Raw genomic sequence first — 18949 nt, 5'->3', positions numbered from 1 at the left:
GAGGGACTATGGTTAAAGGGAATGCCACAGTATATATCGTTATATGCAGACGACTTGCTCCTGTTTTTGGAAAACATAGAGGACGCACTACAGGGAGCAATATCTCTGCTATCACGATTTGGAGAACTCTCGGGCCTCAGGGTAAACTGGCGTAAGACATGTCTCTTCCCGATACGGCCATGCGCGCGGCCGCCGATGCTGCCCAAGGAGATAAAATGGGAGCCGACGTGTCTCACTTACCTGGGGGTTCGAATCTATCATGAAGCAACGGACATGCTAGAAGGGAATATGGGGCGCTGTATAAGTGCCTTGAAGGGGAGCATGGCATTCTGGTCGACACTCCCCCTTTCAGTAGTGGGGAGAGTGGCTCTACTCAAAATGGTAGCCTTACCTAGGCTGCTCTATTATTTCCGAACCCTGCCAGTTTGGATCCCTCCGCGCATGTTTAAAGAACTAAGGACATTGACTATTGGGTTTCTATGGAGGAATGGACAGCGGCGAGTAGCGCTAACCAAACTGATGAGACCTAAAACGGAGGGCGGGATGGCAGTTCCCGATTCTGAGCTTTATTGTTTAGCAGCGCAGCTGCAGGTTCTTACACAAGGCGTTGCAGCGGAATTTCTGGGTCCTGAATATTTGCGAGGAAAAGGCATGTTCTGTCGTATATAGTCCTACAACAAAAACTTAACATGCGGGACTTAACAATGGAAGAGAGAACCCTGAGGTTGCGCTGGAACAGGAGTCAGCGTTGGGCAGGGGTAGCGCATCCCTATGCACCGGAGATCCCATTGGGAATGCTAACAGCATTGCCACACGGTGGGGATTGGACCCCCCTCATGGAATGGGAACAGCTAGGACTCCAAATGGTGGGGGACTAGTACGATAAGGGGGAGCTGATGCCCTTCCAGGTGCTACAGGAGAGGTATGGCCTCCCAGAAGGTAGCTTCCTGCGGTACTAGCCGCAATTCGGAGGCATTGGAAAGAAGGGCAAGCAGAGCCAATAACTACAATGGCTTGCCAATATGTTGTAATGGCCGTGGGGACTTTTAAAGCAGTCACATGTCTCCAATCTCGGATGCTACATGAGGGGCTGCGACCACTAGATGACCTGAAATTAAAATGGGAGACGAACATAGGCCGGCCAATACCAGACGCAGCATGGGCCCACATCCTTAGGAGGGCATGGAAGGGGAACCGGAATGCACGATTCCAGCAGGTGCAATTTTTCATATTGCACCGAGCCTATCTGACCCCAGGGAAGATCCGGAAATATTTCCAGGTGCATGATGCAGCGTGCTATAGGTTTTCGGAACAGGGTGTGGAACTAGAACATATGCTCTGGAACTGTCCGATCTTGGGGGCGATACTGGGTGGAGATAGGGGAACTCCTGAACGACATAACAGATAGACATTTAGACTACGATATGGCTGTATGCTTGTTGCATTGGTTTCCACACACTGCTAAAACCAAAATAACTAGCAAATTCATTGACTTGGGGTTATTACTGGCAAAACGGGAAATAACCTGGCACTGGAAATCTAAAGAAGGGCCATCAAGTAAGAGATGGAGGACAGAACTGTATAAATGGGCTAGCAGCGAGAGCACCATTAAATTTCAACTGGCTAGACGAACAGCAAATGAAAAGGCTCTGGAGTTGGCGAGAGCTTGGGAAGCACTGGTACAGGCTCTGCTGGACTCGCAAAGGGGAGATGAGGATTAATGTATAAGGAACGTACATGTGATTATTGATATGCGAAATACGTTGCGAATAATGTCCTTATAGCTTGAAATATGCTGTGCTATATATATATATTTGAAATGTGCCCACACCGACTGAAACGGGAGGGGGCGGAACATAGGGATTAGTTGGGAGTAAGCATGAAGACATATTTGATGGATACAAGCATTGTGATTTATGTTTTGGACTGTATGCTGATAAAATCTTAAGAAAATATGTTTTCAAAAAAAATGGTGGCCCTGTTGAAATATTGACAAGCTCCTTGAGGACCTCATGTAATTTATCAATAATACGAATCCAGCTTCTAAACCAAATGGAGGTGCCCACCAAGATTTTATGTCACAGTCTTGACAGCCATGAGCAACAATTCACTACTGTGATTATGCGCCCAATCATCTTTCTGGATATACTGGTGATGAGGGTAACAGTGTGCTTTCACCCAATAGGAATGAACGCAGCGGAGACAAGCACGAGTTTCTACTGTCACTACTGGTGAGGCAATATTGAGGAGTTTGGTAAGGCTTGAGCCATAGGAAATGGGAGTTCACACAACACTAAAAGCAGTGATTTACCAGGATAATGTGAGTAAATCGATCCAGTTTCACTGCTACAGGTCTGTTTATTTTTAGGACTAGTTGAAAATAGAGATAAATAAAAACAGCTTCTTTCACCTAAATAACCCGAGGATCTTGATGGATCAATAAGAAAGGTCAAGGTTCAACCGTGGCCGAACAGCCCTCTGCCGAGGGCTGTACTGTTTTTTAGAGACCCTGAACCCGAGTTATAGGCCCAAGCCTCAGGTGAGGGCCTATAACGAGGGTGAGGGCCTTTAACAACCTGTGTAGCCCAAGGCAGGAAGGGCTATAAGACTATTAGAACATTTCATACACTGAGAGTAGAATGTTCTAATTTACAAAGGGAGGAACAAAAAGACAAACATTGGAATGTTAGAGTTATAAGCCTGGAGTCACTCCATTGTCTTCGATGGAGCTCACAACATTCCAATGTGCTACTTTCAATTAGAACCCTCTAAGGGCTGATTCAGAATGGTCCTATGCCTCCTTCAGAAGGGTTCTATGCCTCCTTCTCTAAAATCATCTAACCAAGATGCCCAATAACATATTCAGCCATTTCATAGATTCAAAGTTAATATCACACAGGAATTGAAGCATTGGCATCAGACATCCTAAATCAGGTGAAATACCCAGATGGAATTAGACTGAATTAGCCCATCTCCTTTCTCAAAGTTTATTTCAAGGTTTTCATAATAATTCTTGCACATGAGACGATACTCTAGTACGCCACAGATGGTTATCCTCATTCAGACAGGTCTTGTTTGGAGGAGGTGCCCAAACCACATGCACCACATCTACCAACATTTCCACAACAGGAATTGATGCAATGTAGAAAGCAGACATCATTTTTTTAATTAACTGTATTTATTCATTTTGAATAACAATTAATGCAGGTGCACGTTCCGAAGTAAGCCTTCATGGATTGCATAGAGACAGATACATTATGTACAACCCCAGTCATTGGACATTACCTAAACAATCCCATATGGGTCCCTCCCACTCGCACCATCCAACTTATCCCTTACCGCTTCAAAACTCAGTCAATTACTACCCCCAGATGTACTATGAGGGCTCGCCTGTGTCTCCTTGACCAGAAGACCATGGCAGAGTTCCCTCCATGCTCTTAAGTCCTCCTCTAATTTCTCGTCTCTATGACACCTTTTCATCCGTACCTCCTCCGCTAGAGTCCATTCACGTGCATCACTCAGCCATGTCATGACCTCAGGCGCCCGCATTCCCATTCAGACAATCGCAATTCTAAGCCGCGCAAGCACTAATATTAAATGCTGGAGCTTATAGGCCATTTTGCTTTGTTTTTTGGGCTTGCCTATTAACCCTAGCAAACAATGGGTTGGCGTCAATTGTACACGACGGCTAACACTTCTTCTGACCCTCTCTACTACCTCTGTCCAAAAGAGTTGCACCTCATGACACTCCCAGGCCAGGTGCAGGAAATTAGCCTCCTCGTTATGACACTCGGGCACGAGTTGGGTTTATTCTGAGCCATGTGATGTAGTCTCTTCGGGGTCATGCATGAACGATGTGCATAGTTATAGTGAATAAGCTGGAAGTAGGCATTACATGAGATCTTGTGCATGAGAGCGCTCACTGTATTCCAGTCCCCATCTCCCGGAGGCACCTCTAGGTCTGCGTTCCATGCAGACAATGCCATTGGGAGAGGGTCATTCGCATCTGCCCTCATAGCCTTATACAACAGAGATATAAGGTGCCTGCTAGCTCCACATGTGAGTAGTATGTCTATGGGGCTGAGTGTGTGGTGGGATTGAAGGTTGTGTGGGCCATATTTCTTTGAATAGGTTGGACAATCCAGAGTATTGTAGGTATTGTCCCTGTCCCAGCCCAAAGTCCCCGCAGAGTGATAAAACTATCGCCCAGGTACAGGTCCGTGGGCACGCTGCATCCTCCCTTCTGCCAAGCCCGATAGGATATGTTGCCCATCACCCTCCTGACCGGTGCGAGATCCCACACCGACAGTTCCCAGTGGAATGAAGCACGCTTCAGGATTTGCTCCATAAAGGAAGAGCGTTCTGAGGAAGGCCCGCCAGTCAAGCCAGGGGGAAGATCAATGATTTGTGCTTATTTAGTCGTAACCTTGAGCATCTGCCAAACTCCTCTAACACCTGAAGGAGCTACGGGACCGCCTCCTGGGGCAATGAAATAAAGAAAAAAACATCATCTGAATACAAAGATATGACATGCGAGGTCCCACCCGTGCTGATGCCCCAGTGACCCAGATCTCTGCGCGCCCAGATCGCGAGAGGTTCTATCTGCAAGGCCAAGGCAAACAATATGAGGGAGAAAGGACAGCCTTGGCGTATCCCTCTCCCCAAGAGCCATTCGCCCGATCTGACATGCCACACCCAGACCCTAGCGCTGGGCGCAGAGTATAGTATCTGCACCCAGCGGCTGAATTGCGGGCCAAAGCCAGCAACTCTTAGCACTTCCAATAGGTACCCCCTAGTCCACTGAATCAAATGCCTTTTCTAAGTCTATGGAGACCAGGGACAGCTCCTCGTCATGGTGCCAGAAAGCAGACATCATTACATGGTTTACAACTGAGCAGATAAGTTGTAATAGAAAACCTCAGACATGAAACTAAATGAACAAGTTTTTGAAATATTTAGTGGGATGGTGGGCACCAAGGCTGCAACTGATGCCTAAGTTTTGCACAAACTCGCTAGAGTTCCCAAAGTTATGGTATAACTTGCTCATCATTCCACTTTACGAAAAGGTGAAATCTGAAAACCCACATTCATACAGCTCAAAAAGTTTGATTGATGCTCAGGTGAAAAAATATCCAAACATCTTACTGCACAAGATGGCTTCAAAAGGAGATTCTGTTGCAGTCTGTCTACATTCTACCAAGCACTTACACTGAACCGCCTTATAGCAAAATATGTAGAGCAAAGGAAGAGCTTTGCTGCGTAGATGAAGTATGCATCTGCGTTCTGGAGAGGAAGGCTCTTAGGCCAAACTAGTCGCCAGCTCGATCAACCATTACTTGACCTTCCTGAAACAACAACTACAGTGATACAACATTGCATCTGTGATATCAACACCAAAGCTCTCTAGAAACTGCTCAACTCAATAGTTAATGTATGGGCAATCAAATTCATTATAGCTACAGCAAATACAAAATTCCAGTACCCATGAAATTGAAACAGTGATCAGCTTTCCTTTTATGTGGCTCTGAACTGCCATTCCCCTGAACACGAACATGCACCTGTGAAAGGCATTACAATCCTCACCCACTGCTTCAATGCAAGCTCAGTGCAACGCATCCCCAGAATCCTGTAGGAAAAGGCTGACCACTTTCCTCCTATCCATTGCAGAAATCTGGCCAGGCCATTGTCTCTCAAGAACTCTGGGAGTGAAACAGAGAGGCCTGTTGAAGATACTACACTTTTCTCATGCCTATTAATCGCAAAGGCTAATTGTTCGCCCAGTAACTGTGGTCATGAGTAAGGCAAAGTCGCCCTTAGGAATTCAGGAAAGTAACACAGCAAAAACTTACCATCTAATGGATGAATGCTGGCAGGAGTGCCTCATTACAAAACATACCTCAAAGAAAGGTATGTTTATGGAGGAAGTAGCCCAACAAATCTGTGCTGCAGAAGAACGTTTTGCTGGCCTGTGTCAACGGGCTTAACATACACCAAACAAATGAACTGCTGATGTACAATTTTCAAGCTTGATCACGCGATGAATGGGGGAGAGAGACTAACCCAAGACTCTTTGGGCAGCCCCCTCACTTGTCTGACACCTGATAATTTATGGTTCGAAAAAGGACAATGGCATCTTGTGTCATGTGATTTTCTACTTTTACTTTATATTTCACCCTTTGCTCTTTTAATCTTGTACGTAAAGGTAAACAACTGACCAAATACAAATTCAAATTTGAATTTAAGAGATAGATGCTAAATATTGGTGCTAACGATGAACAGTCCTACAAAAAATTGAATTGCCCTCTTATTCTGCATTGGGAAGGACTGGATCATCTGCGACTTCTGTGTAATGGATGTTTCTCAGTGCCACTCCTGATCACCAGTCGGAAGGCAGGGCTGTCTCTTTTGCCCCCTGCTTTTTGTCCAGGCCATGAAGATGCTACATGTGATCAACCAGGCAAATAGGTATACAAAGAGCTAGACAAAGAGATAAATTCACTCCCCTCTACGGTTAGATGGCTTACTTAAGTACTCGAAATGCGTAAGCAGTCATGCCATAATTTAGGCCTCTTTGGGATTAAATAGTAATGGATTACATGGCTGGTGCAAGGATTGTTATCAACCTAGGCAAAATTAATATTTGTGGCAATTTGTGTATTACAATGGTAGGATACTTCTACAGATCATTTGTTTACTTTACTTTAGCATTGTCTTATGGGGCCAGTTACAAATAGGTAGATTACACGTGCATTTATGTATGTGGGTATGTACACACGTGATATTTGTATAGTGCGAACCGAGCAAAAAGGTAGCAGAAAGCTCTACGAGGCCCAAGACCATCATAAAGTCAACAAGCAACAAAAAAGGTAGCTGGATTCTGAAACAAAAAATGTACCTTTACTGCATGATGATACAGTGTTCTTTAAAGTGGTGCATCAAAAGTCTTTTCTAAAATGAAGCAGCGTTGGGACAGTCCTGATGGATATGGGGATGTAGTTCCAGACTGTGGATGCATATATGGAAAAGGCTTGTTGCCTTGTCTTTCATTTTTTACACGTGTTTTAAATGAGTGAAATAGGCAATAATTACATTTCCAGAAAACAACAGTAATACAATAGCAAAGAAATGTAGCTCTGATTAAATAAAAGCTGGCAAAAAAAATACCTTGTTTTCTTGACTTCATTATGCAGGAAGACATCTCCCAAAATTGTTCCAGGTTTTACAAGTAGCTCACCAGGTTTCTGTAGCCTTTTCAGCATATTTTGAATTATTGTGGATTTTCCAACACCAGAATCCCCTAGAAATAATGAATAGATATGTAAGAGCAGAGAAGAGCATGCAAAAAAGATGGAAAACATTTTTCTCTACTGTGCGTCCTGCTTTGTTTTATAATAATTATAAACTCAGTCTGCACTTTGGGTCTCATATCCAGCAGGAAAGAAGTTCCTACAGTGCATTTCCAGTGAACGCTTAAGTTTCCACCATTTGTACCATGGATTGCGCAGTATTTACATCAAGGGTCCCCTAAAAGCTGTAATAGGGTCTAAAAATCAGCGTGGGCCAGGGGGACAGTCAGTGTTTAATTTATAAAAATAAAAGTGCAGAGCTCTGGTCAGGAGGCAGCTAGCCCCAGCCCATTTCTCCTGTTAGCGCCATCAAAAACAGAACCAATTACTAACCATGAAAGTTTGGTGTAATGGCCAGTGCTGCCGACTGCCGAACTGGGTGACCAGGTTTCAGAGTCTGCTCAACACGCTGTCATCCTGGGCAAATTACTTAATTTCCCTGTGCCTAAATGAATGGGTCCTTAACAAGCGCTGGTGTTCATGATTAAGTACCATTGCTGAGCACTGGAAACCACCGGCTCAAATTAACCACTGACCACAGTGGATTAAATTTGCCACAAATCACCAGTATAAACTAAATTCACATGCAAAGGGGAGGTTCTTGGCACCTTGGCGAAACACCAACCTCTAAGCCAACCATATAAAAATATACTACAGCAAAATGAAGTTAATTAAAGTTATGGTGAGCATCTAGAATTTAAATGAAGCGAATCCGAGCAAGATGGCACTTGTATTGAGGCATAGAAGTGAGCAGGGACAGGTGGGAAGATAAGGAGTGCACACTCATTTTATTCACTATATTTAGAGTGCCACTGAAAGCAATGCACTTTTTGTACGGGGAACAGGACATGCACCACTTTTTGGCAGATGTCCCGCATTAACCCAAATCTAAATAAGACCTTAGTCTGGGTTCTGCGCATGTCAACACAGATTTTTTTTAAATAGCAGAAATAACTGGGATTGCAGAAGAGAATCACATTAATAAGAATGTGGAACATTGCAGTGCTTAATATGTGGAAAAATAAGTGCCAGGACATCAGATATTTAGCAAGAGGCCACTGCAGCTTTTACCATCCACTCTCCCTGTCATCGTTGTTAAATGCCAGTACCAGTGCTTCCTACTTACCATCACACTCCTGTACATGTGACAATGCAGACTATTCCTGGCCTTCCACAGCTTAAGAATGGCCTGAAGGGACTGTTATATTATTTGCATATATATTACCATTTTAAATAGTCTGCTGATGTTTAAAAAGTAAAGCAAACACAAGGAGATGATGGACAGAGCGCTGAAACTTTCCAGACACTCACCCCCAGTCACAGATCTGGGTTGAATCCATCATCATTCTTTAGCTCACTTAGCCACCTTAGTTCAAATCAGTCTTGACCCTGTGCCTCATGGGAACAGTCCAGCCCCAACTGCCAAGCCAGGTCTTCCCTGAACCAGAAACAAGCATCCTGGGACTGGTTTCTGGGTAACACCCCTCATCAGCCAGGCTAGCTTGAATCCAGTGGAAAAGTGAGCAAGGGACCCACGTCTTGGCATACCCTGGCAACGTAGAGCGAACAAAGCAAACACAATGAGATGATGGACGGAGCGCTGAAACTTTTCACTCACCCCCAGACACAGGGTGAATGTATGATTTATTCAGCATTCCGTCCATCATTTGTTTGTGTAGCACGATGTTTAAAAATAGACACCACGTGGTGGATTGTCATAAATATGTGCCGGTATAAAAAACCTAAGTGCTGGTGTTGAGCAGCAGCAAACACCGGCACAAATAAGCATTATATCGTGTTATACTTACTAAGTACCTACCTGTGGCATTGGAAGTATAAAGACATACCTAGGTTTTATATCTCTTCGGTACGTTTTTCCCCAAATATTATTATTATTATTATTTATTGAATTTATATTGCGCACAGCTACCCGTAATGGGTTTCCCGGCGCCAGGGACAGACTGAAGGAGAAAGGACAGGTAATTGCTGAATAAAAAAATCAGTTAAAACAGAAAAGTTTTCAACTTTTTGCGAAAAGCAAAAAGATTAGTCTCCATTTTTAGCGCCAGCGGAAGAGCATTCCACATCTTCGGCCCCAAATGGGCAAATGAGCGGCCTCCCATTTTTGCCAAACGAATTCTAGGAACTACAAGGTTGGCTTGATTAGATGACCTGAGGGGACGACAGGGCTGGTAAGCCTGAACAAGATTGTGCAGGTAAGTAGGGGCAGAGCCCTGGCGAATCTTAAACAGAAGACACAAGGTTTTGAAAGCCACGCGGTCAGAAATTTTTAACCAATGAAGGTCACATAGGGCTTGCGTAGCAGACATTCTTCGTGGGACATTGCACAACAGGCGGGCAGCTGAGTTCTGTACAACCTGGAGAACATTCATAGTGGCTTTATCGGCTCCCAGATAGAGCACATTTCCATAGTCGATACGGGACATTACAAGAGCCTGAACAACCATTCGACGAGTGGACTCAGGCAACATCCATAGGATCTTCTGCAACCAGCGTAAGGTATTAAAGCAGATTGCAGCGACCTTAGTTGCCTGCTGTCGCATCGAAAGTTTCTCGTCGATTAGAAAGCCGAGGTTACGAGCAACTGGCACGGGGGTGGGCAGTGGACCCATGTCACTGGGCCAGTGTCTAGAGCCCCACAGATCTTTATGTTTGCCAAGTATAATAACCTCGGTCTTTTCACCGTTAAGTTTTAACAGATTAGCCTGCATCCAGGCAGCAACCCGGGAAAGGCCGATTTTAAGGGCAGAGGTATCCTGGACCCTGCTGCCAGACAGGGAAAACACGATCTGCGTATCGTCTGCATATGAGTATATGGACAGACCGGCGTCCTCAACGATAGTAGCAAGGGGTCTGATGTAAATATTGAACAACAAAGGGCTCAATATAGACCCCTGAGGGACGCCGTACGCAGATGGACAGATCGCCGATTCAGCTTTGTTTGAAAATACCTGGAATGTACGCTCATTAAGAAATGAGGCCAACCAGGCAAGCGCAGATCCAGCAACACCAAGGGAGTGAAGGGACTCCAGTAGAATAGAATGCGACACGGTATCAAAAGCCGCGCTTAAATCCAAAAGGATGAGCGCAAAGGTCTCACCGCTATCAATACCGTGTCGGAGTCGCTCAGTCACCCCCAAAAGTGCGGATTCGGTGGAATAGTTGGCGCGAAAGCCTGATTGGGATGGATGAAGGTATCCTGTATTTTCAACAAACTCATTTAGCTGGATGTTAATATGGCGTTCTAGTATTTTAGAACAAGCTGGCAGCAGGGATATAGGCCTAAAGTTGGCCAGGTTAGTAATGTCCACACCAGATTTCTTTTGTAAGGGAACGACCATGGCATGTTTCCAAACCTGTTCAACACGCGATTCACTGAGGGAGATGTTGAGTAGCCTCATTAAAAATCTACGTGGTTCAAGGTCAAGTTGCTTTAGTATCTTCATGGGGACAGGGTCCCGAGGAGAGCCTGACCTGATGCTTTTTAGGCATGATAGGAAAGAAACATCATCAAATAATTTCCAGTTGTACAGAAACTCAGTGGGAGGAGCAGGGGCATTACAACAGAAGCCAAGCAAGGAAGAATCCATAGAAGGTGAGATAGAAGCTAGGGATTGGTGAATGCCCTGAACCTTCAATACAAAAAAAGTCCGCGATATTATTGCAGTGTATGCCATCTAGAGCCGGCAACGCGGGAACAGTGTCAGCACCTGTAAGTTTCTTAACAGTGGCAAAAAGAGTCCGAGGACAATTCTGCACTGAAGTGATGGTAGAGGTAATGTAAGCAGCTTTGGCCCGTTTACAGTTGGCATGATAAGCCTTTAGGCCATCCTTGTAAATCAGTTTAGAGGGAGTGGAATAGGACTTTCTCCACTTCCTCTCCAAAGCTTTACATTTAACACGTTGGATTTTTAACTCATCCGAGTACCAAGGTGCTGGGGGACGCAAGGATCGAAGTTTACTGCCAGAACAAGGAGCATGAATAGATACTGCATCGGTTAGCCACTTAGAAATGGGGGCATTCAAATTTTGCTCAGTGTTACTGAGAGAAGGAATAGTCTCAGTCAGATGCAGATTAAAAGCAGCTATGTCAATCCTGTCCCAGCAATAAGAAGGTTTTGTTTCCTCTACGTAATCATTAGCTGTAAAAAGACCGGGTGGTAACACAAAATGTACGGCGTAATGGTCAGACCAGACCAGCGGGCGTGCCAGATGGGAGCAATCAAATGGAAGAGTGGAAATGACTGGGTCCAGCAAATGACCGGCAAGATGAGTGGCTCCAGTATTATAAAGTTTGAGGTTGAAGACCTCAAGATCAGACAAAAACGATTTAGTGAGGGAATTGTTGACATCATCTAGATGGATATTTAAATCACCAAGTATGGTGAAGTTATTTGATTTCAAGAGTATTGCTGATAGACAATCGACAAGTAAGGGAATCCAAGAAGCAGCATTCCCCGGAGGCCGATAGATTAACAGGCCAGAGAGCGTCAGTCGGGGATTGATCGTAAGTTTAAATAATGCAGCTTCACTGCCTGGGAGATGTAACACCTCCAGTTTACATTGGTAGGTGGATTTAAAAATAATGGCGATTCCACCTCCTTTACCTGAGGGTCTATCCTGATGTACCATAACATAGTTAGGTGGAATCGCTGCGGCGATGTCTGGACCCGAACTACCATGAATCCAGGTCTCAGTCAGGAATAGGGCGTCCGGCGATTCCTCAATTATGAAATCATGAATGTCTAATTTATTCTTAGGGAGCGATCTACAGTTTAAGCTCCAGAAATGGAGCAGAGAGGGAGGTGAGATACCACCCTTCGTGGGCTTCCTTTTCCCCCTACAGTGTTTAGTATACTGTTGAGTTTTAGAGAGCCGCATTTTGCCAGTAGAGAAACCACAGCCGGAACATAAAAAATTGTGACATGGCAGGATACATATAGCACAGTCAGTGGAAGTACAGGGTCTCAGTGAGTGGAGTAATGCGGATGGATAGCAAACATGGCTGTCCCGGTTTAACGTACCTGAGGTCACATTGGCAGAGGATAGCCCGTCCTGCAGCCCGTCCTCAGCGCGGACGGGCGCAGACGGGCAGGACTCAGGCACGACTCCGGCTAAGCGAGGGCGACCCATCTGCGCGTCCCGCTGCGCGGTAGAGGAGAGCTTTAAATAGGCCCTCCAGGCCCAGCGCGATCGCGAGGGCGGTCCAAGATGGCGCCCGTCAAAGTTGAAAGTAGCCCAATCAAAGATGGCTCCTGGGCAGAGCAACCCCCGGGACCCGGACTCGCCAAAACGGCGATGTATATTCCGTTATGTGCGGTGAGAGGGAGGGGAGGATGGAGAGCCCAACCTAATCCCGCTAAAATCAGTGAAACCGATTAAAAAATGAGTAAATTAAATCAGCAAACAGAGCAAGTTTAAAAATAGACCAGCGCTAGCAGCAGCGCATGCGCAATGGAGGCATCACCTGTCAAGGCAGAGATGAAGGTAGGATCGCCTTAAATAGGCCCTCCAGGCCCAGCGCGATCGCGAGGGCGGTCCAAGATGGCGCCCGTCAAAGTTGAAAGTAGCCCAATCAAAGATGGCTCCTGGGCAGAGCAACCCCCGGGACCCGGACTCGCCAAAACGGCGATGTATATTCCGTTATGTGCGGTGAGAGGGAGGGGAGGATGGAGAGCCCAACCTAATCCCGCTAAAATCAGTGAAAACGATTAAAAAAATGAGTAAATTAAATCAGCAAACAGAGCAAGTTTAAAAATAGACCAGCGCTAGCAGCAGCGCATGCGCAATGGAGGCATCACCTGTCAAGGCAGAGATGAAGGTAGGATCGCCTTAAATAGGCCCTCCAGGCCCAGCGCGATCGCGAGGGCGGTCCAAGATGGCGCCCGTCAAAGTTGAAAGTAGCCCAATCAAAGATGGCTCCTGGGCAGAGCAACCCCCGGGACCCGGACTCGCCAAAACGGCGATGTATATTCCGTTATGTGCGGTGAGAGGGAGGGGAGGATGGAGAGCCCAACCTAATCCCGCTAAAATCAGTGAAAACGATTAAAAAAATGAGTAAATTAAATCAGCAAACAGAGCAAGTTTAAAAATAGACCAGCGCTAGCAGCAGCGCATGCGCAATGGAGGCATCACCTGTCAAGGCAGAGATGAAGGTAGGATCGCCTTAAATAGGCCCTCCAGGCCCAGCGGGATCGCGAGGGCGGTCCAAGATGGCGCCCGTCAAAGTTGAAAGTAGCCCAATCAAAGATGGCTCCTGGGCAGAGCAACCCCCGGGACCCGGACTCGCCAAAACGGCGATGTATATTCCGTTATGTGCGGTGAGAGGGAGGGGAGGATGGAGAGCCCAACCTAATCCCGCTAAAATCAGTGAAAACGATTAAAAAATGAGTAAATTAAATCAGCAAACAGAGCAAGTTTAAAAATAGACCAGCGCTAGCAGCAGCACATGCGCAATGGAGGCATCACCTGTCAAGGCAGAGATGAAGGTAGGATCGCCTTAAATAGGCCCTCCAGGCCCAGCGCGATCGCGAGGGCGGTCCAAGATGGCGCCCGTCAAAGTTGAAAGTAGCCCAATCAAAGATGGCTCCTGGGCAGAGCAACCCCCGGGACCCGGACTCGCCAAAACGGCGATGTATATTCCGTTATGTGCGGTGAGAGGGAGGGGAGGATGGAGAGCCCAACCTAATCCCGCTAAAATCAGTGAAAACGATTAAAAAATGAGTAAATTAAATCAGCAAACAGAGCAAGTTTAAAAATAGACCAGCGCTAGCAGCAGCGCATGCGCAATGGAGGCATCACCTGTCAAGGCAGAGATGAAGGTAGGATCGCCTTAAATAGGCCCTCCAGGCCCAGCGCGATCGCGAGGACGGTCCAAGATGGCGCCCGTCAAAGTTGAAAGTAGCCCAATCAAAGATGGCTCCTGGGCAGAGCAACCCCCGGGACCCGGACTCGCCAAAACGGCGATGTATATTCCGTTATGTGCGGTGAGAGGGAGGGGAGGATGGAGAGCCCAACCTAATCCCGCTAAAATCAGTGAAAACGATTAAAAAATGAGTAAATTAAATCAGCACACAGAGCAAGTTTAAAAATAGACCAGCGCTAGCAGCAGCGCATGCGCAATGGAGGCATCACCTGTCAAGGCAGAGATGAAGGTAGGATCGCCTTAAATAGGCCCTCCAGGCCCAGCGCGATCGCGAGGGCGGTCCAAGATGGCGCCCGTCAAAGTTGAAAGTAGCCCAATCAAAGATGGCTCCTGGGCAGAGCAACCCCCGGGACCCGGACTCGCCAAAACGGCGATGTATATTCCGTTATGTGCGGTGAGAGGGAGGGGAGGATGGAGAGCCCAACCTAATCCCGCTAAAATCAGTGAAAACGATTAAAAAATGAGTAAATTAAATCAGCAAACAGAGCAAGTTTAAAAATAGACCAGCGCTAGCAGCAGCGCATGCGCAATGGAGGCATCACCTGTCAAAGGCTGGCAGTAAATGTGATACAAGGACAAAATCTACCTAGATGGTGTTTATAGTTTTTATTATGATTACCTTTAGTCTTCTTTTTAAACTGTGTATTTTGTTTAGTAAAAAAAGTAAAGAAAAGAAAAGGAAGGAACAGAATATCTCCAACTGGTGAGAAAGACGCATGTTGAGGTTGAATGAGCTTAAAATAAATTGTCATGTGTATTTCTACTAAATGCAGGAATACCACATCCCTGTTGTCCCTTTCATGGTAATTTCTCCAGGTCCAAGTGAGGTGAAATCTCCTGGTGAGAATGGTCTAAACATGGGAATTTCTGTGAGAAAAGGGAGTGATATTCTTGGTTCCTGCAGTATTTCCCTTTTTCTAAGTGGACCCCTGAGGCCGAACTGAGATTCCTATCGTATTGACACATACCAGATGTACAGATACCTTTAATTACACATGCAAATTACTGATGTTCTATTCTTGTTCGACATGGGATTGGACACCGAAATATTAAGATGCAACAACAAGAGCCACGCACGATTCACAGCAGGAATAAACTTCTTACCTATAATTAACACTGGATGCTTATTTGTCAGAAGAAGACTCGACAAAAAGGTGTACCGCACTGTATCTATTGTGGGGATGAGATTCTGGAAAGAGGCCAATTGTCTTTGATGATTGGCATTTTTCTTTGACATCAGGGATTCTGAAAAGGATGTGCTACCTAGATGAAAAAGGTAATGTTATGATTAATTGACTCAAGAATAAGTGTCCTAGATTGCGATTTTAATCTGTTTTTACACTGGCACAGAAGAGCACTTCAGAAGTGAAGCCGCCAACACCACTGCTGGTCTTTAGGACCCCTTGAAAAGTGGTTTACTCAGAACTTGATGGACCGGACTGGGATTGGATATGACTAACATTTTTAGCCTCCATCATCTTTGTATCATTCACAACGTTGGTATTTGTTGGTTGTTAATACAAGGGTGAATCATGTACTGAGTATTTTAGGACTTTGATTTTTACAATTTTGTATTACTGCGGCCATTCCTGCCTAGAACATTAATGGATAGTGGGGCCGTTTACACATTTGGGGGTAGTAGCGTACCCTACACTTGCACTGTCTCTGAAAGCAGAGCTATTTTATTCAACTCGGGACTACAATTACTTTGAAAAAACTTAAATACAAACTATATGCTCCCAAAGAAAAGATGTAATTGGTCTTGGAAGTAAAAATAGAATTCTGTCTTGAACTATCATGCCACCATACTTTTTTATATATTATATATATTTTAGAATTTAATTTAATTTATTGAGTTTATATGGTACTTCTTCCCCATAAAGTATTAATGTGCCTTACAATGACCATTGGAGGACACCCTGTAGATACTAACAACAGTAAAAACCTGAACAGTAGAACAAAGACTGTATGGATTATTTTCTGGAATCAGAGGGATGCAAGGTCCTTCAGCTATATAATTTCCTGACTGATATGAGCATGGGTTGAATTCTTATGCTCAATAGAAGAGAGATGAGAAGGCGTGGCAGCATCTGGCTCAGTACTCGGAAAGTCCTACATTTAGGTGTTTTCAGTTAAAAAGAATTTTCGCTCTTGAGTTGTGTTTTTGGAACCAGAAGTATTGAGAACATTAACCAGATAAGGGCGTCAGTCAGGTATATGGGTTATAGACACAAGAGTAGAAACTAAATGACACTCAAGCACATCAATTTTTAACTTTTTTACACTAAATACTTTTTATAGGAGGATGTACGTGACTTGCCACAGAGAAAAAACACTATGAGGTGGCACAGAAAGGGTTTCTTTAAGCAGGAGAATAACAAACACATAGCCTTTGTGTGACATAATCTTGTAGTACAGTGCTTGTTGGAATAAGAGTCATGAATCAACCTATGTAACACAACATTAATATATTAGGATTTGATAACAACTTTAGTAAGTAAATTAGGTAAAGGCATCCTGTTTGCTTCCTTAACATTCACTGTTGATTTGTACAGTAAAGTTGTGATACAATGCTATGCTCTCATAACATTGTTTTACCTGTTGTTCTCAATGTCATCTGAGAATGGAATCTGGTTATTGGAGGCCCATTCTAAAGATAGGCCCTTCTTAGAGTAGAATGGCTAAGAGAGGAGAACATCCTAACTGGTAGGATGTTCCGCTAGCCTTGGCCTGCCATACACAAGCAATAGTTTTTAGTGCGCTAAATGATGGCAAGTGATGCATCTTTACTGTATTTCCTCTTAGAGATGGCCCGTCTCCTGTTGGTACCATCTGTAGCTTATGGAAGAGATGATATTCACCTTACCTTTCTCAATCAGAGACTTAGTAGATGGAACTAATTCCTCCCATGGTACAAAATTTCCAGTTTGTAAATCCACAAAGTAGTCAAATATAGATTTGTCACCTGTTGGCATGTTGATACCTGGAATATATCAAAAACAGAAAGATAAAAAGGAAATAGACATGTTAGTGTAATATATTCAGGCATTTGCCCACGTGTCAAAGTATTACACAATGAGTAGAATACCTGAAAAGATGCATACAGTTTCACCAACCCACCAGACACCTACGCTCTGCCTCTCTTAGACATACTCCCTGCATCCACAAAAAAGCTGGAGGTCGCTCATTCTCCTACATCGCTCCTCTTCACTCCTTGAGTTCCGCAATAAGCAAAAGACCTTGATCGTCATAAAAGCACCTTGGGATCACACACCTATTCAAGTGCCAGCATACCCTCTCAGGTGATTGGTACGATATACAAATCGGCATAAAATAACATAGCATAAAATGTGAGACTCATCAGTTTAGCGGCTGTTTCCTCCTATTGGTACGAGTGAGCATACTACACACTCGCTATTATCACATATGCTGCAGAAAATAACAAAGCAGCCATGTTTCACCTCACTGAATTTCATATGCAGGCTCTTTTCCTGAGATACGGAATGCAAAGTGAGTAGGAAATAAGAATGATACTCATCTGAAGTACCTCATTTGACGAAGTAGAACAGTTACTCATCAGAATAACCTCACTTGAAAAGGTATTACACTACACTGTAGGAAGACTGGAAACTGTTTATGGGCCTGATTTAGATCTTGGCAGATGGGTTACTCCGTCTCAACAGTCAAGGATATTCTGTCCGCTGATATATAAATCCCATTATATTCTATAGGACTTATATTTCGGCGTGGGGATATCAGTAACTGTTGTGACAGAGTAACCCATCTGCCAAGATCTAAATCAGGCCCTAGGTTGAATGCCTAGGACCATTGTACCTTTGTTTGGGCTGCACACACTGATTGGGGACCTGCCTTTTGACTTTAAAACCAAATGGTCATATATAAAATTAGCAAAAATAATTTAATGGTGCTTCTTACTTTGTGCATATAAGGGGAGTTGGAGTTTGGACCTGGTTTATGAAAGGTGGAACAACTGTCTTGTCAAACATTTGAAGACAACCATTCCTTGAGGAAAAGAAGTGACCATGGTAGCTATTGCTTAAAATATTTCCTGGGGTCCTTCTCATACTTCCTATCAGCAGGGCCTCCGGGATCCTGGAATCATGTCTTCACTCCATTGAGTTAACTTTGAGATGGTGAATCACTGCAGCTTGGAGTTGGGCCTGAAGGAGTAGGCCTGTGGGTGAGACGTAAGTATCCACATAAGCACCACTGCTTCAAGAGCCTCTCAGTTGCTGACTGTGACTGGTAGAAGATAGCATGAGTAGTGATGCTCCTGAAGCATCTCAAGAATAATCTCACACCAAGTGCCTCATTTTGATTTCGATGGACGGGTTACTCCGTCACAATGTTTACGGATATCCCATCCGCAGAAATATAAATCCTACAATATCTTATGGGATTTATATTTTGGCGTATGGGATATCCATCACTGTTGTGACGGAGTAACCCATCCACCGAAATCTAAATCAAGCCCCAAGTTAGCGGATTGCAGAGAGACCAGACAAGACCTCTGATGAAAGATTACAATTTGGAGGGTTCCTTGGTTTGGTGCACGCACAACACCCAAAAAGATATCCTGCTCTAGCAATTGACTAGTTCTTTACTGGAAGACAGAGTGAGAAAGAATGAAGGTAAA

The 18949-nt window shown here is 44.7% G+C and overlaps 1 protein-coding gene across 1 annotated transcript in view; it reads right to left on the bottom strand.

Moving 5' to 3' along the window:
* DNAH14 (dynein axonemal heavy chain 14) overlaps positions 1 to 18949 on the bottom strand; it is a 1144348-nt gene that overhangs the window by 557918 nt on the left and 567481 nt on the right. The window contains exons 45-47 of the mRNA XM_078647362.1: positions 17159 to 17275; positions 15397 to 15555; positions 7165 to 7297 (exon numbers count right to left, since the gene is read on the bottom strand). Coding sequence (XP_078503488.1) covers positions 7165 to 7297; positions 15397 to 15555; positions 17159 to 17275 — 409 coding nt within the window. The remainder of the gene's footprint in view (positions 1 to 7164; positions 7298 to 15396; positions 15556 to 17158; positions 17276 to 18949) is intronic.

Source organism: Lissotriton helveticus, chromosome 6 (assembly GCF_964261635.1).
Source record: "Lissotriton helveticus chromosome 6, aLisHel1.1, whole genome shotgun sequence".
Lineage (NCBI taxonomy): Eukaryota > Metazoa > Chordata > Amphibia > Caudata > Salamandridae > Lissotriton > Lissotriton helveticus.
The sequence above is the reverse complement of the archived record's forward strand: the minus strand, read 5'-3'. Positions and strand labels throughout refer to the sequence as shown.